At 39.6% G+C, this 25880-nt stretch overlaps 2 protein-coding genes across 6 annotated transcripts in view; one reads left to right on the forward strand and one right to left on the reverse strand.

Annotated features, from left to right (window-relative positions):
- The window catches only part of CMSS1 (cms1 ribosomal small subunit homolog), a 245831-nt gene that overhangs the window by 136853 nt on the left and 83098 nt on the right, over window positions 1-25880 (reverse strand). The window contains exon 1 of one of the 2 annotated variants that reach the window (XM_054828181.1): window positions 19666-19743. The exons of the other annotated variant lie outside the window; for it this stretch is intronic. Coding sequence (XP_054684156.1) covers window positions 19666-19714 — 49 coding nt within the window. The 5' untranslated portion in view covers window positions 19715-19743. Of the gene's footprint in view, window positions 1-19665; window positions 19744-25880 lie in introns of those variants that run through there. 2 annotated transcript variants of the gene reach the window in all.
- Window positions 1-25880, forward strand: part of FILIP1L (filamin A interacting protein 1 like) — a 159662-nt gene that overhangs the window by 54342 nt on the left and 79440 nt on the right. For 3 of the 4 annotated variants that reach the window (XM_054827974.1, XM_054827965.1, XM_054827983.1), the window contains exons 1-2: window positions 21003-21287; window positions 24456-24629. In XM_054827974.1, the coding sequence (XP_054683949.1) occupies window positions 21018-21287; window positions 24456-24629 (444 nt within the window). In that variant the 5' untranslated portion in view covers window positions 21003-21017. Of the gene's footprint in view, window positions 1-21002; window positions 21288-24455; window positions 24630-25880 lie in introns of those variants that run through there. The other variant, XM_054827993.1, reaches the window with a different exon arrangement.

Consider the following 25880-nt stretch of genomic DNA (forward strand, 5'->3'; position numbering starts at 1 on the left):
TTTCATAGACATTTCCCCTCCCTTCTCTTCTAAGCTTAATATAACATATTTCTGCAAATGAGATGATGAAGGAGCAAGATCTACAGACAAGCTGGCAGAGCACAGAGGTAGCAGGGAATGTACAGTGTAAGACTCCCAGATCTTCTACCTAGCATTTATGTAAGTTGTCAGATGCCTTCTTCTAGACTGAATTTCTGAACAGGTATTAAAAATTCATTTAGAAATTGTTTCAGAAATCTTGTGCAAGGGTCAAATCTTCCTGCCCTTCCAGCTCCAGAAACCTGAAAGAACCAGCTTCTGAGAATTATACATTTACCAGTATTTCTATCTTTGTTGTTTTAGCATCAGGATGCACCCACAATGTCAATACCTTGCAGTTTCTATTCACTTATATCCCCCATTTTAGAGGGCAAACAAGACTTACTAAATCTTAGGAATCAAGAAAATATTTCCCAAAAGACAGAAATTAAAATATATATACTATTGTTTACATCTGGTTTTCAGTTGCTCTCAATTTCCTTCTTTTTCCATAGCTATAATGATTAGAGTAAAAATATATTTTCTGTTTTTTATATATATATGCACACACACATATATATAAAATAAAAAAAAAAAAATAGAAGGACCTAATTAGATTATAACAGGCCAGAAACATTTTGGGGTTTGAAACAATTGCAAAAGCCACTGCCTTCCTGCAGGCTCAAACAACAACTCAAATTAGTTTGCCTTGTGTTCTGTACATATTGGCACCTCACTGTTGAGATACGAGCAATGTGTTCTTTAGGGACAAATTATCTTTGATGAAGTGGGGAAAAAATTTCCAATCATACAAGCAGTTTAAATGATTAATTTTAGCTTTTACTTACTGATGAATCATTGACTTCATCTTAATCTAGCTTTAAGTGTCTGTAATTGAATTTTCATGTGCCAATTGTGAGGCTTATGCAGAAGTACCTTAGTATTAAAGGGGAAAGGGGTCAGGGAGAGGAGAACAAGGGAAACTGGTTAGGAAGATCTAAGAGACACCAAACTTTGTGCAGAAAGTTTTATTTTCTTTTGAGAGAAACAAAAGAAAATAAAATAAAAGAAACTAACAGCTACTGCTACTTCACCTGATACATGCAGGTTGATTTAAAATGTTCACAGCACTCTTCAGCAGAGAGCATCACTCTCTATACCTATCCTAAAACACTTGTAGTTTGAGGCATGCAAATGTTCACTGGTTCACTCCATTGAACAAAAGCAGACAGCAGCAAGAAGGAAGCCAGAATCGGTTTGCCAAAGCTAACAGGAAGGCAACCCCTGACAGTTTGGGTGCAGGTTCTGCTCTGGAAATCTAAGGACCGGGAAATATAAACGAGGGAAAAGCTTCACAAAGTCTTATGAGGACTACAAAATAATTTCCAAGGAAATGCAGAGGAAGTCTCATCCCTTGTGATACCTAAAACGAGATGGAACAAAATAGTGGAAAGCAACCCAAGGAAAAAGCTAGTACTGGCAAGTTGACAGGCTATATGGAATAAATTTTTTCTTGCATCTCTGACTTCTATTAACATTTTTGTGGCTCTTGAGGCAGCAAGGTAGGCGCTTTGGTTTATACTCCATAAACACAAGCCAAAAGCCTCCCACGGTTACATTTGGTAATGTCAGCTTAACATGCTCAAATACACACAGGCTTCTGACAATGAGTCAAGTTCCCACTCAAACATAAATTATGCCAAAAACGCCCAAGATTATTTCAACTAATAAACACTTGGTTAAAAACATGTCAAATCAACTTGGTCTTTACATCAATTTAATTGCTTCTTACCACAACCATTGCCTAAGCCATAGTGTGCTGCAGGAAGCACCGAAAGATAAAGGTGATGGAAAACATTCTCACTGCACTCCTCTGACTGTCATTGCTTCTGTGGTTGCACAAAGCTAAGGGCTCTTCACTGTGAAAAGAGATTCTCCAGAAACCTGGCTAATGTTGTGAAAATTATTGTAAGGATGTCAACGTCCTGACTCCTGAAGACTAGAATTTGGGACAAATACTGCACCAAAATTAAGTTCTTAAAGGAGAGGTCAAAGTCTTGTATCCTGTCACAGTACACAATTTCAAAGTCCTCTCAAAATGTTGTCTTTTTATAAGAGTTACACTATGAAGGTTGAATCAAAGACATGTCTTCACGAGAAATATAATACTTGAAAATATGCACAATGTTACCCCAAGTTTATACAGATGCTGTTTATTAGCATATTTATTCTTTTTATAAAACTGTGACAGTTGGACTTCAGATTTTTTGAAATTCCATTCCAACTCCCCTACTGAGTTTGTATACTGAGCATTAAAAAGACAACCAAAGCGAAAAATAAAAACAAAAAATTCAACACAAGGACACAAAGTGCAAAGTAACTTCTGATATGTGGGATTTATAGATCCTGAAATTGTCTTCTCCAAATGATTTTTCTTTTCAGAATTTCATATATAGTTACAGTAATGCAGAAGGCAGAGCTGGTGTGGGTAGCTCTTGCCCAAGAGGCCTTCCCAATGTAAGTAGCATCTCTAATAGACCACTCTGACAAGCAATTAGAGAAAAGCAAGGCAAATTTATTCCAACAGATTAAAAGAATACAGCAGAAATGCTTTGTCAGTTAAAACATTGATCGGAATAGCATCACAGCAGCAGTTATAGCATGGAGAAAAAGACTGACATCTCCTAGAGACTCTTCTATCACACTAAAAGCTGGTTTTCCTGATTAGGACCGAACCACATTTGAGAGGCTAAGCTGAAATGTACCTTTTCCGTAAGAGCAAGCCGCCTTCTCCACAACTACCACGCTGAGGCTAGCCACAGACAATAAACACTAAATTCACTCTAAACACTTCAGAGACAAAAATTCTTAAAAGACAAGTTCAAATGCAAACACATGTATCCAAACATAATGTCCTGTACCCATATGTATTTCCTCTTACAGAATGGTGACATGAGCTAAAATTTCATTCCCACTGAGAGATCTCTTGACAACTCACGGAAAGATGAATCGCTATTCTTAATGGAAATAATGACTTGTGACAGCTGTAACTTCTGATATATAAAGTATCACATGGGCAAAATTAGCCTGACTCCCTGCTGTAAATAATTAGTGGATTGCAACAAAATGTATTTCATTACCTAGCTTTAAAAGGTTCTGGAGAATTAATAGTCTAGAGTCTCACCTGTGCTACAGGACAAATGCATGAGGAAAGACAGAGGTTGAACTAGTTCCACCACCTTTCTGACAGAGGTCAAAAGCAGATGCTTGGACAAAGAGAGCAAAGGGAGCACCAACAGAATGATCCTTCTCCTAGGATGTCCTCAGCTGGCATTTAAAGATTTAAGCTGCCTTCGGAACATCCTGCTAAACTACCACAACCAACTCGACCCTCTGTGAATCTCCTTACTGAATGCGCTAACACCTCTGGCCTCGGTGATAATCCCATGGTACTGACCACTACGGTTTGGCTGTGTGCTGTGCTTTGGCTATGTGCATTTCGCTTCAATTTTGTGGCAAACTGATTCACTGAGTGTCCCCTGATTATCATGCTATGAGAAAATAATTATTTCCATTTGCTTCGTGTGTGCTGCTCAGGATATCTGAGTCCTAAATCAGATGCCTCTTATACATTTTTCTTTTCCATTTGAACAGTCATGGTCTAGTAGTCCTAGAAGATAGAGCATAGGTAATCTGGTGCTACCTTACATTTTATGAAGGTAGGGAATCAACTGCATCTAATACCCAAAATATGTTTGCACGAAGGCATAATGATGCTTTCTGGTTTAGCTTACTTGCTTTGTTAAAGCGCTCTGGTTTCTGACCAGTGCTACGTACTGAGTCGAAGTATTCCCAGAACAGCCAAGAGGGACCCCCTACAAGCCCTCTTTGCTGAGGAACAGTTGCTAGTAACTACATCAGGACTTTTTCTTTCAGATATCATCAGAAGCACCTAATTGAATAGGCTGATAAGCCATCTATTTTAGTAATTTTCCTACTACAACTCTGACATCAATTCTGCAGGGCTTCAGCAAAACAAATTCTGGTATGTTGCATTGAACAACCAGTTCAACATCTTTGAGAAGCAACACTGATCCCTTTGGGAAGGAAGAGTGCAGAACAGGGAAGGAAGGAGTTTTATACCTTAGTGCTTAGGTACTTAACCAATCAGTCTCTTCAGTCTCCTGTTGCACCTCATGGAGAGCAGGGCTTCTCCTGAGCAGGAACCCAGCCTTGGATTTGTGCAAGTGCCCTCTGATAGCCCCATCCTTCTTCACTGCCTACAGCCAGCTAAGCTAAGCACCTATGCAGAGCTAGTGTGAAAATCTTCCCACATGCTCCTCTGTATATCTGCAAGCAAACATTTATCTTAAGGTACCCGATTCCTTTTTTACAATATGTCATGGTCTCAACCCTTACAATTTTCCCTCACAGTGGAGTAAGTTTGCATATGTGTACACTTCTACATTTTAAAAGATGCATTTTATGTATGTAAATACATAGGAGCTATATTTGTGTCCCACAGTAGGGCACAGTGTTATTCACAGGCTTCCAGATGCTCTGTCCAGTTCAACCTGCATACATAGCTTCCATAAAACAAAGATGAAACACCTACATTGGCAGACACTTCCCCAAAATTGTTGTACATGTTTTGCCAAGGGCTTCTTTCCTCCCTCCTAACAGATTCTCCTGTCCCTTCATCCTCCCAGGCAGTCCTACCGTCCCCAGGGCAGCTGGTTAGCAGGTGCAGAGGTGCCCTGTGCTCCAGTGCATAGCAGCAAACTTGGAGCCAGGCAGGGCTGCGCACCCCAGGGCTGTCCATGGTACCCCTTGGAGCAGTGCCGCCAAGCACCACCGCACCAGTGGTTAGACGATGACTGAAACACTGCCTTTGTTGTCCCTGCCAAGCCGGGGAGCAGATGACCATGGTCCATGCTTAACAAGGCAGCTGCAAATTCAACAAAGCTATTTCTTACAAGTATTGTACAAGCCCTTTGGGAAGACGGCCTTAAATCTCCACAGGGTTACGTCTTGCACAGGTGGCCTGTATAACTTCACAGGATCCTGTTCTTAATATTTTTTTCAAAGCTTGCTCACTACATTTATTACTGTGGTTCTGACTAAGCCTCCAAACTATTTTTACGGGCCCTAAACAATAGCAATCATTCAGGATCAAGTTCAACTTGCTAAACTGAATTATATCTAGTCCAGATCCTTAAACTCATACATCTCTGACAAATGCTGTTGATCACAGAACATAAAGGATATCAGTTGGGATAATGTTGGTTTAAGAGATATATGAAGAACACCACAAGAACAAGAATTTGCCATAAGGCTTTTTCATCGTTCATACTCTACTTACAATAACTTCATTTTGAAATGCATAATGCAGATGTGGTAAGGTAAAGATGATCAAGTTTCCAAATGACCACTCCTGTGAATTTTTTCAGTGGCATTTAAGAACCCTGTCCAGGACCTAACAGGATATTAAGAAGTTGTAAATATAATTCTTCAAATAAAGCAAAACTAAAACTACAACATATTATTTGCAAAAGGCTATTTTCAAAGACTCAGGATTTTACGTAACTCTCTTGATGGGCAGCAAAAATCAATGCTTTTGGCTTATTTGTAGAAAGACAAGTTAAAACAATTCCAGTTTGATTCAGTTTCCTGAAACAAATTCTGATGCTTAAGCACTACTACTTACCATTGAAGCATTTGCCCGGAACCATATACATTCTAAAGAAATCACTAACTAACCTTACAGAGATGGGTAAGTTTCAGCTCTGCAGCTCTGATTTGTTTGAAGCTGAAATTCTTACAAAAACAATCTCACTATGCAAATGCTGTGAAGATAAACCTACATAGTTTGTCTCAGGCTCATGCAATGTAAGAAGATAATGATGAATGTGTATGATAAAATGGTATTGCTGTCATTATTAATACCAGTGTTATGAGCCACAATCTACCTCACTGTTACCATACATATGCATTTCTTCCTTATTTCTCCTCCAGTTCTAACCCTAAAAGCCAAACTGGACAGTCAGTTTTACTTCTCAGGTATCATGAATATACCTTCCCATCTCCTATTCCAGTGAATTTTATGTTTTGTTTTGTAGGATTTTTTTCCCCTTTTCTTCTTTTTTACGGCTATATGGCAAGAAAATGTCTAAACCTTACAGTGAGGAGAAAACATCTTACTGACTCTACATTTGTTTCCTTAATTAATGAATATGCTTGTGTTAACAACAGACCTTTAAAAATGCTACATTTTCAGACTGGCCAGACTCACAGTCTTAAAGAAAAATTCATGTACTCAAGAGTTATACTAGCAATAAGAGTCACAAAATACAGTCCCCAGCCCTGTAATTCAAATCTTACACATGCAGCCCTACAGACTTTAATGGGCCTACCTGCACAAGGAAAGCTTGCAGAACCCCACCATATGCACTCTGATGTTTATTGGATATTTGGTATTAAATGATGCAGAACAGATTCTCCAGCCTTTCATTTAAAAGCCTTTCCTTTATCTTCAGAAATTTATGTGACCAGAAAATTAACATTTTGGTGTCAGAGGAGTGTTAGGATCTGTGATCATTCCTCAAACAGAATTGCTTGCACATACAGGAACAACTAGCTGTTCAGGGCTGTGTATCGTCTTAATCAAAGTAAATCCACTCTACTGTTAACACTTTTAAAATACTTATTCACTCACTCAAAACAGAATTGATTGGAACAGAGTGCTAAGGAAAATGATCCTCTTAGAGAAAGTAAGTAAATACTATAAACGTGTGAGAGCATGTGATCACTACACACTCACCTGCTGTGTGCTAAAATGACTCCTTTACAACCACTCAAAAATCAAACAGGGGTTGCTTTGGAATTATTTTTTTTTTAATGCTAAGCAAACGTTCACAAGCAAACTTCCATGTCAGAGGTTTAACCAGGAAGTGTCTTTTTCATATATGTCTAGGAGAGATGTTTGTACCTATATAACACAGAATTAGGAGGATATGTGCAGATGATGAGGTGCACAGGTACTTTCAGAAGTGGCATTAATCCGCTGACAATGCGTAACAAATTAGCGCTATGTACGTGCAGAAGAGGCACTGTGCTCTCAGGAGCAAAGTATTAGCTTCAGATAAATAATTTCAGTGAAGCCTTACTAAGCAGCAGCTCTAAGGAGGCCCTCGGTGCCTGCAGGATATGACTCATTGCTTCGCTAGGAAGGAGTTGCATATTAAACGCGAACTTTATAGTCACCTGTCTACGCCCTCCTTAACACACCTAAAAAACTGCAGACATGTCCTCAGCTGCCAGGAAAATACCAGTAGGAACATAATATAATTGCAACAGAGACGAAAAAAAGCAACTCCAACAGGACCTTTCCTGGCAGATCAACCCATATATGATACCTGCTGCTCAAATACTTCCTTCCCAAATTTTCCCATGATACTTGCAGGGCTGAACACAGGCAGCAGAAGGGTCCCTACTGCATCCCTTGGGTCCCACCTTGCCTCTGCCTAGTTCCACGTGGTTTGTCGCTGGCCATCACAGGCAGAAAGGCGAGCTTTCTGCAAGTCTCTCCAGTGCCAACACACATGTAACAGAGCTCCAGCAAAACACGGGACAACTGGTGCCAAGCAGCTAAGCTGGGTAATACCAAGATTTTGCTTTAATTTTAATTACCGTTCTTCCAAAAGGATAAACAGGTGTTTTAAGTCATCTTTTCAGAGAGGCTTTAGAGGGGTGGGGATGGGGAAGAAGGCATCCAGACTTTAGTGTTCCCTTAGGACCTCTCTGAACATTAGAGCCTTGTAAAATATTCATATAGATGCATCCATTTACATTCGCAAACTTCCCTTTCCTCAACTCCCACTAGCCAGTGGGCTAGCAACTGGCCATGGCCATATTTTATTTGAACAATTGGAAAAACAAAGAGAGGAACAAACAACAACGTGCTCTAAGTCACCTCTCGAGCCTGCCTTGCGCCTGCCACCCCCACCCCTGAGGGCTCAGCTATAGTATAATCAAAATCAGGGTGAAGTCACAGCTGCAGCCATAAATCAACATTTGCTTTCACGTATGAACCTCATGTAGCAAACCTGCAGGGTCCTTATATAGCAATGAAAAGAATATACGAGTTTTCTCCATTTGCCCTATGCCAAAGCACAGATGATGGCCTCAAGACCAAATTTCAAACAAGAGGAGAAAAAAAAAAAAAAAGAAAAAGAAACCATAGCCAAGGACACAGAGGAAGCAGATCTACCTGGCTCTCCGACCTTCGTTCCACTTCCTTTTTTCTGTAAGGAGGCAATTTAACTTCACTGCTTTTAAGAAACTTCCTATTAGAAAGCTGCACTTTCCAGTGCATTTTTATTGCCTTTTCCAAAGTTGCATCATGAGAGCAGGGCATATTCCTACAGGAGCTGAAGGTCCAAAACTGCAAGCCATTATAATAAATAATAACAAATGTTGTGGCTAGTAAAAATCTGTAATCTGAACACATACAAAAATTAATTTCTCTGTGTATAGTTACTTTTCAAACTCTGCTTTTCACATTTTCCTGGCAGACACACAGCCACAGTCACCAATTAATATGAACAATATAAAAAATATAAGCCACCATTCAAAGTCATAATTTTACTTTGGCTTATTTAAGGCAATAATCAATCTTAATGAAAAAAATTCTTCAGAAACTAAAAACAAACTACAAAGCTGACTTGAAAAATCTACCTGGAAGCTCATGGCTCCTTTGTGTTCACTTGTGTAGAGGTGAACATGCACCAAACAATTAAAAAAATCCTGGTGCCACAAAATCAACTAGTAGAAGCAAGATAAACAAGAAAAAAACAAAAGAAAAAGCCTCCAAAACAACAAAAAGCTGAAGTCCACAAAAAGAGATTTTGATTCAAAACATCAGTGCAACACTGACTTCCACCAAAGCCTAGAAATTAAAGTTTTCAAAATTTCTTCGGAGCATCTTGTGACCGTGGGGAACTCTTGTCAAAATCACGCAACTTGTCACCGTGAATCATGGTGACAGCCCACAGGCAGCATTTGGGGGGTTGGATGAGGGGGATACAGGGCACTGCCAGTCAGTACCCCTGGCGAGGAGGGAACTCGTGCCACTCGCCTCGATGGCAGCATCCCTTCCGTTCACTAAAACACAACAGGGTTTAGGAAATAAGGTCCAACCTGCATAGAAAGGTTACAGTGAGAGGACTGGAGATCTGAGAGAGATTTTGTTTCCATTAAAGTCCTGGGAAAGAATGATTTAGGATATTTATCTAATTTATCCAAATACTTCTCTTGGATATCAAATATAGAGAACATGGGCACGGGGAACGGGGTGAGGAATCCTCCACCAACCGTCCACATGTTGCTCTTTTGTAGTTGCAGTTGAAAGAGGAAAATTCCAGAGCAGATTTCTTGCACAACTAAAGATTGTCTCAGTCAAAGAAAGTATGTTAGCCTGCTGTTACATACTTAGGTATTCTCATTAATGAGAAAAAAAAGCAAGGAGAACAACAACATGCAATCACACTGGTTTTGTATTACAGAATACAAAGAAAAACACAGTATTTCCCCAACTATAGGAACACAAAGTACCAAATCACAGAATGTAATAAAGATCTGAACTTTAGGATATATAAAGCAAATCCAGTCCACAGGTAAAAGAAAACCCTAAAATCCAGGGAAAAAAGCAACCTGAGTGATTTAATTTCTGATCAGATAAACCAATGAAAGATTACTGTCTGATTTCTAGATAGCAGCAGAATATAGTCATTGATGGGGATGGTATGAAGAAGTTTGGTTTAAAACAACTACAAACAAAAACGCAAACAAAAAAATCCTACACCAGCAACTCAGAAATCCTAGTTTAGATACAAGCCTGAATGCCTACCTAGTGTTGTTCACAGGTGCTTGGTGCCAGCATGACAAAACCAGTAAAATCCTTCAAAAGAGGAATGCTATTCTCAACAGCTTCTGTGAGTTAAGTACTCTCTGCTATCAGACAGCACATAAAGATTTGGTCTGAAGCATAAAAGATGAAGTTCATGAAAGCAAACAGACTATGTTTAAGAAAAAGATGAGAAAGAAAACCCAGGGTTTAGGAAGAACAAAAATTAACCTATTTTCCTGAAAGCTGTCTAAAGGTGGGGAATTCCAGGTCAGGGAGAACACAAACTTTCAAAACTTGGCTAATACATGTTCTGTGTTGCCTAGATGCAAAAATAGATTAAAAGAGATTTTTGGACAAATCAAATAAAAACCAACCAAGCAAACAAAACAAGACAAAAAAATCAGATATACAATTTGCGTGAAGCCCTGAAAGCAGTATCTAGACATTTCACGTAACTTCAGTGGCCACAAAAGCAGATAAAATTGCGTATTTAAAAACGTCAATCAACTCACTCCTACACAGAACTCTTGAACATGCACTGCCAAAGACAATTGTTTGAAGTAGAGCATCCCACACAATATAGCGGGAAAAACAACAGAGTTGGTTTTGAAAAGTTATTTTATTCATGTCTGTCTTGGTAAAATTAGGGGGCACCTGTGGATTCCCCCACCTCTTCCTTCTCCAAACAAGGCATCTCCTCCCAGAGTAGGTTGCAAATGATCAGATCAATGGAATAATGATCTTGATTGTCTTAGCCAGCTCTCCATAGACATGAGTTCACAAGAGAGGCAGCCATGCAGCTTCCTCAGACATTAGTAAAGACTTTTGATCTTTCTTTGAAGAAACTTTTCTCAGGATATTTAAAAGTCTGTGGTTTATTTTCATGTGTGGGGAAAAGCAATGCTGAGGCGAACACTCCCACACAAAGAAATGTCTCAACAAAGCTATGCTTGTTAAAAATACCCTTGAAGAAAATTAATATATACTCACTTTGAAGGTGTACATTTTTATACTGTAGTCCTCACTGTGGTCTCTGCTGCCTATTTCATGACTCATGGATGTATGGCACTCCATGCAAACACCAAGCAGATAAAAAAAATGAGTGAAATGGAGATGGCTGCAAGGGTTAAGAAGTTTGGGTCTTGGATACCCAGACCAATTACTATTGGGTAACAAATTAACTTACACTAGAGAACATATACTAGATAATTCTTGCTTCCTAACCATACATTTTTCACTGAAAACAAAGGCAATGTACTTGAACTCCGTGTACTACTAGTATTTTGCTGAAAGCTTATAAAAGACCAGTTATTTTGTATTTGCCACATGCACCAAGCATAAAAGAATTACATAGACACACAGTACACAAATACATTCTTTAAAATGTTATGTGCGTGTCTATAGACACACACACACACTGAAATACAAGAAATACCATTGGCTGCTTGCTTCTCTTTTGTCCACAGCTATTATAGCTAGTACCATAACATTGTATTTCATCAGTTAGATTCTGTTTGGAGAGTTATGATTATAGGCTGCTTTTCAAAATGACTTTATAGCACATTACCGGCATGTTTTAAGGCACACCAGAAGACAGTTTGTCACAAGCAGTTCTTTGCCAGAGTCAGTTTACCATCCATCAGAAAGGAAGAACCATACCATAGAAGATACACTGGCCAGTGAAGTTGTGTTTGTACACACGTGTGTATGCATAGGGAAAGTTAATCATCAAATTCAGAGATGTAAAAATTGCACCAGACTCTGTGAACTTCTTTTGTCTTTTATTCTTACAGACTTCATTATATTTGTGCTTTACTACTTATTACTTTGAATATTAGTTTTAAAATGAAGAGATCTGTCAGGCTATTAAAAACATGGGAAGAAAAATATTGAATTGACAGTATAGCTGCTTCTGCAGGTTCCCCATTTACCAAAAGCATGTTCAACCTAGGGAAGGAAGGACACATACCTGCCAAGCTGGGAGACAAGCAAACATGTGGAGCACTGTGCACTGAGAAATTTCCCCTGGGTTTTAAACTCTGCCAAAACGTTAATTCCGCTGCTGAGACAATACCTTCAGGTATGTTTGCACTGTGTTTGGCACAAGGAGATACTAATCTTGACCGGGGCCTCTGTAAGATTTCATTTAGGAAGTCTCTAGTAGGAAGGAGGAAAGCAACAGCCAGAAACATAGGTATTGATCTGACAGGTACATGGATCTCATGTGAAAGAATCAGAAATGAGATATGAATGTGCAAACTAGATCAGATCAATAACCTGCAAAACATAAAACAAAAGCCAGTAAAAATCATCAGTAAAGTTGACAAGAAAAAAAAAAACCACCAAAAAACCAAACAAACCCACCATTCAGTAGACAGAAGGTGTGTGACTTACAGAAAAAAAATTAGCCTATCCTGAAACCCAGAACCTAAAAGTTTTTGGTTAGGGTTTTTTTCTTTCTGTTTTCAAATTTGCATATTGTTATTTTACAAATAGATAGCTAGCCCCTTCTCAAGTCCCAGATATCGCCAGTGGGATTTACAGAAACATGTTACACACCATGCAAAAACCTATTTGTTTCACAAGTCTGAATATGCCACCCTTCAGCTTCATGAATACCCCCGTGACAGATGATTCTGGGAAAAGGCCAAAGTTTCCAGTGTATTCTTCCTAAAGATAGCCTGAGCTTGTTTCTCTGTGGCAACGAGGCTGTGAGCTTTGTCTATCCAGCAGTCCCATCCTGAACCACTTCTCAACTGCAAACAAACCAAAGAGAGGGCAAGATACTGACATTTCTACAGATTTCCCTGGTGCCTGCAGAAAGAGTTGAGAGATAGCCACAGTGAGGAGAAACTGAAACGTGGGATTCAAACTCAGCCACGGTAGCTGCTGCCTTTGCTTTTCTATAGGCATAGATCTACAGGCTCCATTAGTGCTTCTCTTTACACAGCTTCTTTCTTCCCCTTTTTTTAATTTTTAAATACATACGTGGTCATATATACTACAGTACTTAATCTAAATTGGAGCTGAATTATCCTGCTATGCAAATGACTACAGTCCAGTTAATTTCAAGATATTCAGGAAAAAGAATGAGTTTAGATACACAATTTTTAAGATAGGAATGTTTTCTTTACATGGAGCACTATTTCCCGTTTTTGCTTTGGATAATGCTGTAATTACAGAGTAATTATACATTGGAGCCAAAATTACAGCAGCTGAATAACAAGTATTAAACCACAAGCACTATATTAAATAACGTTAACTGTTTCTTACGCTCATAAAAAGAGAAAATTCTATACTTGGAAAGCAAATTCATATAATTAAAATTGGAGCAGCTGAGTTTTATTTCAGTGTACTTTACCAATAAAAATCTGTCATACAGACAACTGCAAGGCTCACATTTTTTTATTTAGAAAGAGAAACAGATAATATAGCATTGCAGAGTTTACCTTTTCAAACACTTAGATCCATCTGATGTTACAGTAACATTTTTTCCACGTGCACCAAAAATTTCTCTTGCACTAATCCTTATAGATAACCAACTTTTTGTGTCTAATTACAAAATGAGTGTGAAGCATTTTACTTTAAAAAGAAAAAAACCCCCTAAACCCAAGGAAACAGATGGAGAAAGATTTCCCCATATTAATCTTTCAGAAGCAATTCAGTGTAATTGTGTAAAATTCCCCACAGCCCTCAATTCCCAGAAGAAAGTTAAAGAAATTCTAGCTATTTTAATTTTGATTCCTCCTCAACCTTTTGAAGCCATGAAAACATGGGATTGTACACTAGTGTTGTCGCCTTACAGCAGCACATTGAAGCTAAGGTGCGCATAGAGCTCCAGTCATTCTCCTACTAAAACTAAAACCGTAGGTGCACGTTGGAGCCCTGCGGCATGTGTAATACCTCACGGAGAAGACAAATCACCTCAAACAAATCTACTGTGTCTAACCTATTTGCTACATAAACTGTACACGTATAATGTAATAAATATACTGTAATTTTCTAAGACTACCGTCAACTTAGCAAAATGCTGAACCACAAACTAGGAGAGCTGAATTCCTGTGGAGGAGAGAGAAGGGTTTAGCAGGAGGAAAAAGTGATGCAAGCGCCTTTGAGTGTTAGGTAGGTCAGAAGCTGTTTCAAGGTACAACCAGAGTCAAGGGGAAAATCAGCCCATGTCAGAAAACTCTCCAAGTACTAATTTCTGAGCTGAATGGAACCTCTATGGAGTCCAGGTCTTCATTTCAGAACAGCTACCCAGTTTTGCCAAAGAAATGTTATGTGATACTGCAAGAAGCCCAAACTCTTGATTTTCTCACGCATCACCACGAAGTGGTCTAGTACCCAGACCACTTGGTTTTATGGACCATCTGAAGAACCTCACTTAGAACAAAGTTTGACATGTCTGACTAGAAGTATACATTCCTAACCATATTTTCCTAATATGAAAATTTCAAGTATGTTCCAAGCAAGCAGCTTATGCTTTCATGCAGAGCACTGTGAATGAGCATGCTTTAAATAAACTGCCACAGTATGAACTTAAATATGTGGGCGAACACCACCTGAGCCTCAGCAGGAGATGGGCTAAGAGCAGTTAATCTAAAGGAAGGACCTAACTTGAGCTTAGAGCCACAAAACCAGCAACTAGCCACATGGCACAGGCTCTTTTTCTCTACTTCCAGGCACAAAATCCTGTGTGTGTGCGTGTGTGTGTATATATATATATGTATGTATGTAGTTAAGAGACATTACAAGAGTGAAGACTGGATCTCAAGTTCACACACCAATACTGAAATGACAGACAACTGACACTGATACATTCTTTAAATGGACCTGGTGAAAACCTCCCACACAGACACAGCCTTCTAAAGACGACTGTAACCCTGTACAGATCTCATATGCAAAATGGACTTGGGAAGATCTTACCTAACCACAGTCACTGTGGACATGCAAAACACTACAGGATTGGAAGGGGGAGGAGGAGACAACAGATGGTGGAAATTTCACAGTACCTTTACCATCAACGGAGTAACATGACAACTCTCTAACACAGTCCAAAAAGCATCTTACTGTCTCAGAAGAGGCTCCCTCTCTCCAAGGGATGACAAATCCGACTTGTGGTCAGATGAGCACAAACCACGACTAGCACAAAAATGACATCCAATTCTCAACCATGCACTTCGCCTGTCTGGGAATGTTTACATCCTTTGGTGAATCCAGATTTTCTTCCCATTTGAGTAATCGCTCTTCTTGCGGGATCCCCAAGGGCTTCAAAGACCAAAATTTGACGGGATCCCATGAGAGGGGAAACAGACTGCTAATTTATTTTCCTTTCTCCTGCCTGACTCCCCGCAACTCCACATGCCAACAGATGGATCAGGCTACACAGGTAAGCACTCCTGCATCAGTTTTCCCAGGTAAACAACTTCATCTTGCAGTTTCTATGCCAGGATGGAAACACTTACTTATCCCAGAGTCCCTCGGTGAACAACTTGTTAAAGAAGTCTCTTCTCACTTACTGCCAAGCCTATGCACCAAGACAGCACAAGAGTCTACTGTGAACAAGAGCACAGCTCGAATGAGATCATCATCCATGGTACAAGAGAATATCCCTCTGGATAGAAGCCACTGTAAACAGTTTTCAGGGAAACACCAGAACAGTCTACCCAAAACAAAGGGCTGTATCTTTGGTAGTGGTGCAAAATCTACCACAAAGCAATGTATTCCCACTCAGGGGAAGGATGAAAGTCCTGAACACAGAAGGCATCGGTTCCAGAAAAGGCTCAGTGAAGCTGTGAAATGGCCAGATCCTGGGATTCCAATTAATAAGACGACTTTTTCATCTTCTACCGTGGTTCAGTATGGATCAATTGCTGGCCCACAGGCCACATCAGGACTACAGACGGAGAACAAGACAAATCTGATGCTTTCTCTGGTGGAGGACATGATGTGGCCTAGCCAAAAGCCTCTTCCCATGCCTGGACACTACCTGGCACACAGCCACACAAGAAATCAGAAAACGAGGGACAGGAGATTAATTTCTCCTTAGGCATATATGTGTGGCACTGAGCTGAACATGATACTTCAAAGTAGGTTTTGCTACACAGGAAAGGAAGAAATGTCCTGTAGCAACTAAGGTGAGACCACCTTTTTTCTTGCCTCAAACCACATTCGTAGAGATGGGCAGAAAGTTGCAGATCTTTTTCCAAAAGACATCATGTGCTTTGTGCTCTCCCATTACATTGGCATGCTGAGCAATCTCATCTCAGCTCCTTTTAAAAGTCAGTCTGTTGGTAAGAGTCCTATCAATTTCAGCAAATCAAAAGCATTACCATATCCCTTTAAGGGATGTTAAAAAACAGAAAGACATAATTCCTTGCTTAGTCACGGATTTTTGGAAGAAATGGCAAGTTCTCAACTATTCAGGATCCTTACCCTGGGATTAAGAGAAGATTTGGTCCTGTGAGGGATTTTGTTAGCTCGTAAGTCAATCACTGACTAAAGAGAAAACACTAAAGGGAAAAATAGATGGAAAAGAAATGGATGTCTCTTAAAACCCTAAGGTGTCTGTGGTGAAGTCATCTCTGAAGGATATTTCAGTCTTTCCCACAAAAGTGCGGGGATTTCTGAACCACCTGCTTGTTCCCTGCTGCCAAAGAGACAAATGCAGTTTCATCTCCTTCAGAATATGATTGAGAGGGTGGAGACCAAGTTAACATCATAGAAATGTTTGGTCATTTATTCTTCTGGCTCTTCAGGAAAGTATATTTTGATCCCTCAGATTACTTGCTCATCTCCAAGGAGAGGAAAATCTCTCCTTTATATGCAGAAGGACAGCATACATGTTCAGAGATAAGCAAACTCTTTATAAAACAGAACAGAAAACAAACTATAAAAAGAACAAGAACACAAACACTGAGAATAGATTCAAACTTTGCTGAGTATGTTACTTGCAATAATTTGATTTACCAGAATGTTTCAATGTAATCTACCCTTACTGCATTTTGAATCTGGAACCAGTCTACCAACCTGCACTGAATCTGATAAGCCTGGGAACCATCACCTTGTGACTTCAAGCAAGATACCACTGCAAAATCTTCCATAAAATAGATACCTAAATAACATGAAGAAAAGAACAATAGTACAGAACACAGACCTTGTGCTCTTCAGTTAGCACACTTCCAGTAAACTGATCTCCATCCCACCGCATAATGGTCAGTGATTTCAGGAGACACGACTTCATAATCTGGGTGATCCCTTTCAATCTTTTATTTTTGATGCAAGCAGATATTGCCTAGATGGTACATAAAGCATCACATGAGAATGCTGACAAGTATCCTTGCTTCTTCTGTTCTTGTAGCTACTTCTGTATAGTAATTGATCCAAAAGAGATGAAAGATCACAAGCACAAGGCACACACGCCCAAACCAAATCTTCTCACCTGCTTTCTTCCTTCTTAGCAGTTGTTGTTTAGTGTTTTCTAAGGTATCTTATATTGTCATTCTTGGTGGTGGTACAAAGAAATAAGCTTAAATTAGCTTCTATATAGAAGTTTGCTACAAGATGCAAGAGTCAGTCCACCAGGAGGAACCACAAAGACTCTGTGAACTACAATCCCTGTTATAAGAAGGAACACTTCTTCCTTACCTCTTTTTTTGCAAGACAGCTTTATTGTACACAGACCCCATCAATATGTAATTTAAAGTGAAAATCGACCGAGACACAGATAGGCAAAAAGGCAAATTTTCCACTCGGTCTAATCTTGAGAGCCTGGGCTCAGGAGGGATGAGACTCCTTTTTGGATGCCATGAGACAACTGATACCCAGAAATTTTATGAGCCTGTTAACATTTTTACCTTGGTGGGGAGGGGAGGATGTTGGCCTTCATTAACCTCCAAGAACACAGAAAGAGTTGTTCAAGGTAGAAAATAATACAACATACCAAAACATACAGGAGGAAAATTTCAAATAGCACTGCTTCTATCTCAAACATTACACTAGGGCCATTCAAGGGCTTAGTAACGTTGCAGAAAACCAGAATCCTCTGGACTAAAATGGATCGTCTTTCTGCCATGGTGCAAGGGCATGACACAGCAGCTGATATTCTGTCCAAAATGTCAGGTGCACTTTAAGGGTTAGTCCCTTGGATGGTGTCACATCTAGGGGGTCTGATAATTTGAAGGTGGTGAGGAGTTTCAAGGTAGGTGATGGGACGTTTATTTTTGTCCACTTCTGAGGTCCCACTTTGCTTGCTGCACCAGTGGCTACACTGCCTGTGGTAATCTGAAGCTTTGAACAGCCCTTCAGTTACTCACACCTACATCCTTTGACAACCATGTTAGCAGTAACATCTTTATGTAAACGGACAACACTACAAATAATACGAATGCCAGTCAATGGACAGGTAGTGAGAAGGTTTAAATAAATCAACAGAGAAAGAATATGTTAATAAGCCAGTCTACTAATACAAGAGCGTTTGTGCTCTCGTCAGCTACATTCAAGTACCCATAGAAAAGTGCTTAAAGCACACATTCAGTATGCCACTTCATTCTCTAATCATTCATGTTAATTGCTAAATTGATAAATATTTGCATTAGCAGATTCAATAGTAGACACTGGCATTCAGGAATGCCAGAACAGAATGCAGGTAAAGTGTACATAACAACTCTACTCAACAAGAAAAATCCAGTCAGGGATGCTGCAAAGGTGCCACCTCTGTAGGAGGGTAACCTATTTGGCAGGTCAGCAGGCCTTCTCAGAGACCAAGTGCCTTTTGCCAGTACAATAAGGACTGATCTACCTGATTAAGAAGTAGGCACAACAAGCTTAAATGGGACTCACAGCTAGTCCTCTGCTGCTGTGCCAACTCTGTGTGGCATGTGGCCTTGAAGCCAGCAGCATGTGTACATGTAAGAGAAAATGTCAGGGCAGTCATCCTTCTTGGCAGGATCACTGAGACTACTGCCCTGTCAAGTTCAGGATCCTGTTTCCTGATGCAGCCAACTCAAAGAGCTTGAAAAGGTACGAACCTCTTCCTCATGCACTGGTTACTCTTCCCTTCCTCGAGGAATGCCATTTTGACGCTTGTTGTCAACAAGTTTGACAGTAGCTTGATGTCCAATCGAGACTGCTGCTGCATCTGGCATGCACGAGGGGAAAAATGCAAGGACTTCTTGGACTATTTATGCACTTCATAGCGCCCTGTGCTTGTGGCATCAAAATGCATGGACAATCTCAAAGTGCCTTCAGGTTACCTGATTTAACTCACAAGTCCTGCATTTGATTTTATAAACACTAGCCATTAACTGCATGCAAAAGCCAAGCAGGCATCCAGCATTTTACGCTCAAAGGAAACCAACGGTCTTCCAAAGTAGTAATACTCTGTAAGCAAGATGCAAAAAGTCCGTAAGCCTAATAAGCACACCACAGCGAACAAAGAGAAACTATACTCAACTGAAAGGACAGGATGAGTACCAACTTAAACTAATCATCATCAGCTAACGTAACTGTCGGCCTGCTATGAACAGCTCTTGGTTTCCTACATCACTGTAACAAGCTCCAGTCCTAATCTGACACTGTTGGTGCACAGCTTCACAAAACAGGTTCCAGTGCATGCTGCCATGCAAAGCTGACACACCTTGGTTTCTGAGGACCTGAAGAAACAAGTTTTTCTTATGAAATACAAGCTGAGTGCTTTAAATTAGACTAAAGGAGACTTCAGCATTACAGAAAAACATCACTTGCTTTTCTTGTACTGTTTTTTGATAAATTCTCTCCACTCTCAACCATCAGCCATTATAAACCAAAAGCTTCTTCTACTGTCTCTCTGTTCCTGCAGAAAAACAACAAAAGGAAGTATTTGTAGCATTCAGTGGAAAATCACCACAGTTAAGGAGTGCAGTCACAGAGTTTAGGATTTAGAGTCAGAATCTGGTGGAAGGGGGGAGCTCTGAAAGAACTTTATCAGCCACAGATTTGTGAGGCCAAAAAGCAGCAGCAACAATCACCTCCTGCCTACCATAGGCCATAACAGTTTTCTAGATCTTTCAGCAATTAGCTTTGTGGTTTAATAAGAAAAAATGTGCCTTATTTGTATTTGGAACATGTTTAATTTCACCTTTGAATCACGTGATCAGGCTTTTGTCTGCTAGATGGTATCCATGACCACAGTTTTCCTGTAGAGGTGGACTATAATCCATTCATACCTTAATCTGAGTGGCGATAAGTAGCACAGAGTTCCTGAGGTTAATCAATATTTAGACAGTGTTAGTCATTTATCTGTAAAGACATTAGAGTATGTTTACTTAACAGTGGCACTTCAAAGGGGCCTAGTTAGGACAGGTCTCCCTTTGGCCAGGTACTAACACCTCTAGAGTGCTACAGTCTAGCACTAAAGTAGTAGTGTTTCATAATACCTGGTTATCTGGGATGTGGACGCACCACAATCAGCAAGGTAGTTTGGTTTTGGGGGTAGTAGTGGTGGTGGTGTTGGGGAGGGGGTGTTTACGAAGAGCCTCGCCCCCTTGCAGTCTGGATGTGCTAACCCCTCCATTTTGCCAAAACACGGGGAATGCAACTGCATTACTCGTAGTAGTGGAGGATTCCTTTTGTGCTCTCCCTTGGACAAAGGAAAACAAAACACAGCTATAAAGTAAGGGCTGGGATGTTATGAAATTGGAATAGAAAGATCTTCCTAGTGAAAACCTTCTAAACCTAAATTTGCCTCATCACAGTAAGTATCTACCTGAACGGTGAGATAGGCACTGTCTCTCAAACGGAAAACGTAGCCTGCACAGTACTGCTGCTGAAGTTGCTGCCTTTGCAAATATTGAGGAAGGAATTGTTACAACTGCCTAAGACCAGTTAAGACTCACTTCACTACAGACATCCAGTAAGGATCACAGCCCAGTCCTGTTGGCTTACGCGAGATCGTCAGATTTTGTCAGATGACAAACAGCCTTGTGTGGGAGGGAAAACTATCAGTCTGAAGGGAATAACAGCCACCACAAATTATGGTAAAAGTTTTATAGTCTCTGCTAGTTAAAACAATTACTTTTCTCCCCACCTTCCTTCAGCTTCAGAGATATAAACCATGCGTTCCAGAAGTAACAGCACAGAAAGCCCAACCAGACCAAAGCTGAGCCAGCAAAGGCCAAAAGACCACCATAAAGAAGAGGTTGGTTACAGTGGGAGAGGAAGCGTGCAAAGAAGGCAGAAGGAGAAGGACGATGTAGCCCAAGCCAGTACCACCCTAAGAAGCCCCAAGGCAGAGAAAAAACAAAGAAGTTCTTTCAAGAAAAGAGAGGATCTCTCTCGTGATGACTTGTTATTTCTTCTTAGTGTCCTCGAGGGTGAATTACAGGTGATTTATGATCTTATTTTATATCCTCAATTAAAACACACTCCCCCCTAATTTACCACAAACACATGCTGCTTCATGTTAAGGAAACACCCTACCTAATGTGATACAGAAGGACAAATATAAACTGCAAAGTACATAAAATCGCGAATTATAGCTATCAGCCAGAAAAGATGATGTTTACATCACCCCTAAATGCAGATAAAATTTACTCACAATGTACCTGTATCACACTAAAAATACTCATGGTCCACTGTGAAGGATCATGTAACTCTCAAAGCAGAGAACTCACAAAACTTTCCTGTTGTGCTGCCCCATTCTACATACTTTGAATACAAAGTATTTGTCACTGTAAAACCTATACGGAGAAAATATTAGAGACCTTTAAGGTCTGTGAAATGATTAGTTCTTATATCCCCTCTCCTATGAGGTCATGAGCATTACTCCCCATGAATCAGTATGTGCCAGATCGCAAGTAGTAACTCACTCAACAGTACTCTAACACCTTTTGCTAGAAAAATCAAAATAGCCATTTTATTTCCCATAATACAAAGCGTAAGTGTTGCATGCCACTTAGCCCACAAGATACTGGATTTTGAAGAGTGAGCGTTTTTCTACCTGGAAAAGAAACCAGCTGCCAAGTGGTAACTGATGCCTAACCTGATAAAGAATAATTTCAGGAAGTGGGAACCAGATTTCCAGTCAGAAAGGAGAATACTTCAGTGGCAGGCTGATTGCACAGAAGTAGTGACAGTCACTTAAAACTGCTCACAGGCAGAGGGAAGAGCAAACTGGCCAAAGTGACATAAATGGCTGTATCACATGGTTTCAGAGTTTATTACCTAGACAGTACCTGGGTAGTTCCATTCTTAATAGATGCATATATATTTACGTAATAATACATACATGCTTAACAGAACATACATGCAATATGAATATTTGATAGATGGGCCAATCTCAGGGGTAGATCCAAGGCAAACTTCTACAGAACGTTTCATTATGCAAACAGAATGATTTCTGGGTTTGTGAAACATTTCTCTCCTGCTCACTTTCTTAATTTAGATTAAAATTCACATGTCACACACTCCTCCAAAACAGTTCTCTCTTCCTCTCAAGAGAGATATATGTGTGTGTGTATTTATATTACACACACACTTCATTACACTTGTGTAATATAAATATATATATAAACACACATACTTCAATTCTTAAGATTTAAAACTGGAACAGAGTGAAATGAGAAACTGGAAAACATGAGCCTGACATGAACATTTTAAATCACGTCCGATGTTCCAAAGGAAGCATTATGAATGAAAAAAAAGTGAGAAGTCAGTTTTTATTCCTAATATTTTACCTCCTGTAATGCCAAATCAAATCTCTGAAGATTAGCTGTCAATCCAACCACAATTAAGTTTCAAAGTTAGAGGACATTACTCTCCGATTCCAGAACATTTAAGATGCACAAAGAGCACTCTTCTAGTTTTATTCCGCAATGATAAGGATTTAAAAAAAATTAAGATAATCTACTTCTAAACATAGTCACTAATAAAGATAGAGAAGTGCTCCAGCCAAGAGCAGTCAGACTGAAAGTGTTACCCTCTCCTGATACATCCCCTCTTCCTGATTTCCTCCCTTCCTATTCTAGCCTTCTAGAATTCGCATGGACTTTGTTTTGTTTTTAACAGATCATTGTGGACAAAGGGTAAGACATTTCATGTAGTTATGTCACCTTAACAGAGGCAGGGAGGGGGGCAACCTCCCCCACCAGAGGATGTAGGGAAAAAGAGAGGGGGACAGCCCTAGGGGAGGTGGTGACCTAAACCAGTTTCCCTCACAGTGGAAACATTCACATAATAAGATATTCTCAAGAAAGAACATTATCATTAGAAGTGGGACTTCAAGACAATTAGCACAATATTCACAGCAGGTATTTTGTCCCCTCCAACTTAACGTCTAGGAACTAGTAACTTTATAGCAAAGAAGTGTTCTTGGTGGTTTGGTTTTGGGGTTTTGTTTCATTTTTTAAAGAGCAAAGAGGATCTATAGATCACTTCAAATACTGCGGATACATACAGCATGTTTCTCCAGCATGGACTTAGAGAGTGATGCTGTATGATAGGAAGAAGGTATGTACACCTGCAAGCTTGCGCAAGAATTTCTGAAATACATACATAGAAGAACATATTGAAAACTACCTGAGAACATATTGTATTTACTCTTTGGTAACAGGATGTCATCAGATATTTTATAAGATTAAGGAAACAAATGCAGTGTCATTAAAAAAGTAAAAGTATAGTGCACATTTTTAGGCTAAACTTTTTGAAGCTACTTGATTTTTGGAAACCAGGTAACACCACCTTCTCTTCATCATCATCTTTTAAAATACCCCTCCCCTTTTTTTTAGCATGCACTCACAAATTGAGAATACCCTTACAGCAGTTACTTCCAAAAACTTGATGCTGCAATGTTGCTTATTACCTGAGGGCACGTACACGAGTGTGTGCACATCTACATGTCTATAAATACATAGGGCACGGTCTCACACATGCATGCACGCATACATATACATGCACATGGGACCCCACTGACAGCTTTGAAAGCAATTAATCTTGTTTTAAAGAACTGCCATTATTACATGGCTTTGGAATGCATGTTGCAAAGGGTCATATCCCCTGCACTACACACCTCACTACATTCACCACTCAAATGAGCAAACAGCCCCAGATGGGTTTAAAATACAGAAGCCACCTTTGCACCCAGACCATACAGAATGTGCAACACTTCCAGGCTTCAAGAACCATCCTAACATCTTTCACTAACAATTTAAAATCAACTTCTAATATCACAAATCACACTTTGCCCAGAAATTGTGTTGTGCATGCTACACACTGGTCCAGAAACAGTACTACGATCTAATCACTAACAAAGTACTTAAGCATTGATGAGGGTTCTGAAGATGTTTGAGTTTATGCAGAACTAATAAAATACAAAGACCAATACTTCCCTCATGCTTTTTAACTGCCTTCATGTTAGTGACTATTTTGGGGCACTTTACATACGCAGTATTCTTTAAAAAGTTTTTTAGTTTTCTTAAAATCAAAAGTAGAAAGCTAACCTGTAAGTACACATATACGGTTTAAGAATATAAAACTTTACTTTGTGTTTCTGCAGGCTCAAGATGAAGTTATAGGAGTACTCAAGGCTGAAAAAATTGACTTGGCTTTGCTTGAAGCACAATATGGCTTTGTTACTCCCAAGAAGGTGTTAGAGGCCCTCCAGCGAGATGCTATTCAAACCAAGGCTGAGCAATGGCAAGAAGATATCTATGAAAAGCCTATGGGAGAGGTATGAACATATAATTGGTATTTAGCCATACTTCCCACCAAATTCAACAGAAAATACCTTACCGTCTTCAGGGAAAGAAAGCAAATGAGCTCTAAATCTAGAATATAACACAAGTGTACGTGACAGCAGAAAAAAGTCCAGGGTCCAGTGGGGTCCCTAATAAAAACAGGTATCTAACAATCCTCATTTAATACCGCGCACTCGGGGCTTTAAACATAGATTTTGTCCAATTCAAACTCTGATAATCAGCCTTCTATTTTTGACACCATCATCTTCCCCCCCCACACACCCCGTTCTGTTATCCAAATTCAGAACCCATACAAACAGATGCCTCCCCATTCATCTCACTGAGGCCATCTTACCAACGGCTGGTAAGGGCCCATTCAGCAGTAATGGCACAGCTGTCTACCTTTACATATCCCAGCTCCCACTAATTCTGGGGGAGTCACAGCTACACCTGCTTGGTCTGAGTAGTTACTGTAACAAGCTGTCGTTACACTTAAGTAACCTTTAGTTTAATTACAATGCAAGCGCAGCAGCCATACTTTCTGAACAACGTTATCTGAGTTTCATTTCTGCCCTGCAATGGAAATCACTGGATATTAAAATCCCTTCATATCACAATATGTGTTTTTTTCCTAGGTAAGTGTCTCCTCTTGAATTTAGATAAACATTTTTTAATATGCTGCTCAGTATGATAATCATCATAAAAATAAAAGCAGAAATTATGAATAAAATTCTTCTACCAAGTGTTATCCAAACTTCCTGAACAGGAATGTACCTAAGGATACAGAGTTCATTTCAGAGAAAATTATATCAGGCAAAAGGTCAACGCTTATTTCAGAGGCTCAGAAGTTAAAATCTCTGGCTATAATCTGAAACAGATAAAGTTCAACTTTAACAAAGTTAATTTATTTTAGAACATTGTGGCATTATGTCACAGAAACTTTGAGCACAAATGGAAATGATTTGAAGTCCAAAAAAGTTTGAAAACATAAGTTCAGTCTGTTACTTTACATCAGTATATACACGCTTTTTCCTTCTTAGACTTAATGGCAGAGAAATGGTTTCTAACACCACTGGATTTGGCAATTCCAAAAGGCAAAGGTAAACATCCTGAGAGCAACTGAAAGGCTAGAAGGACCACTGGCATTTCATATATCTTGGTAAACCAAAGGATGCCGTAATCAGCAGGCATTCCACAATTTCAGTTTCAAAATCCTCCCAAATTAAGTCAGAGATCCATTTAGG

This window comes from Grus americana, chromosome 1 (genome assembly GCF_028858705.1).
Source record: "Grus americana isolate bGruAme1 chromosome 1, bGruAme1.mat, whole genome shotgun sequence".
Taxonomy (NCBI): domain Eukaryota; kingdom Metazoa; phylum Chordata; class Aves; order Gruiformes; family Gruidae; genus Grus; species Grus americana.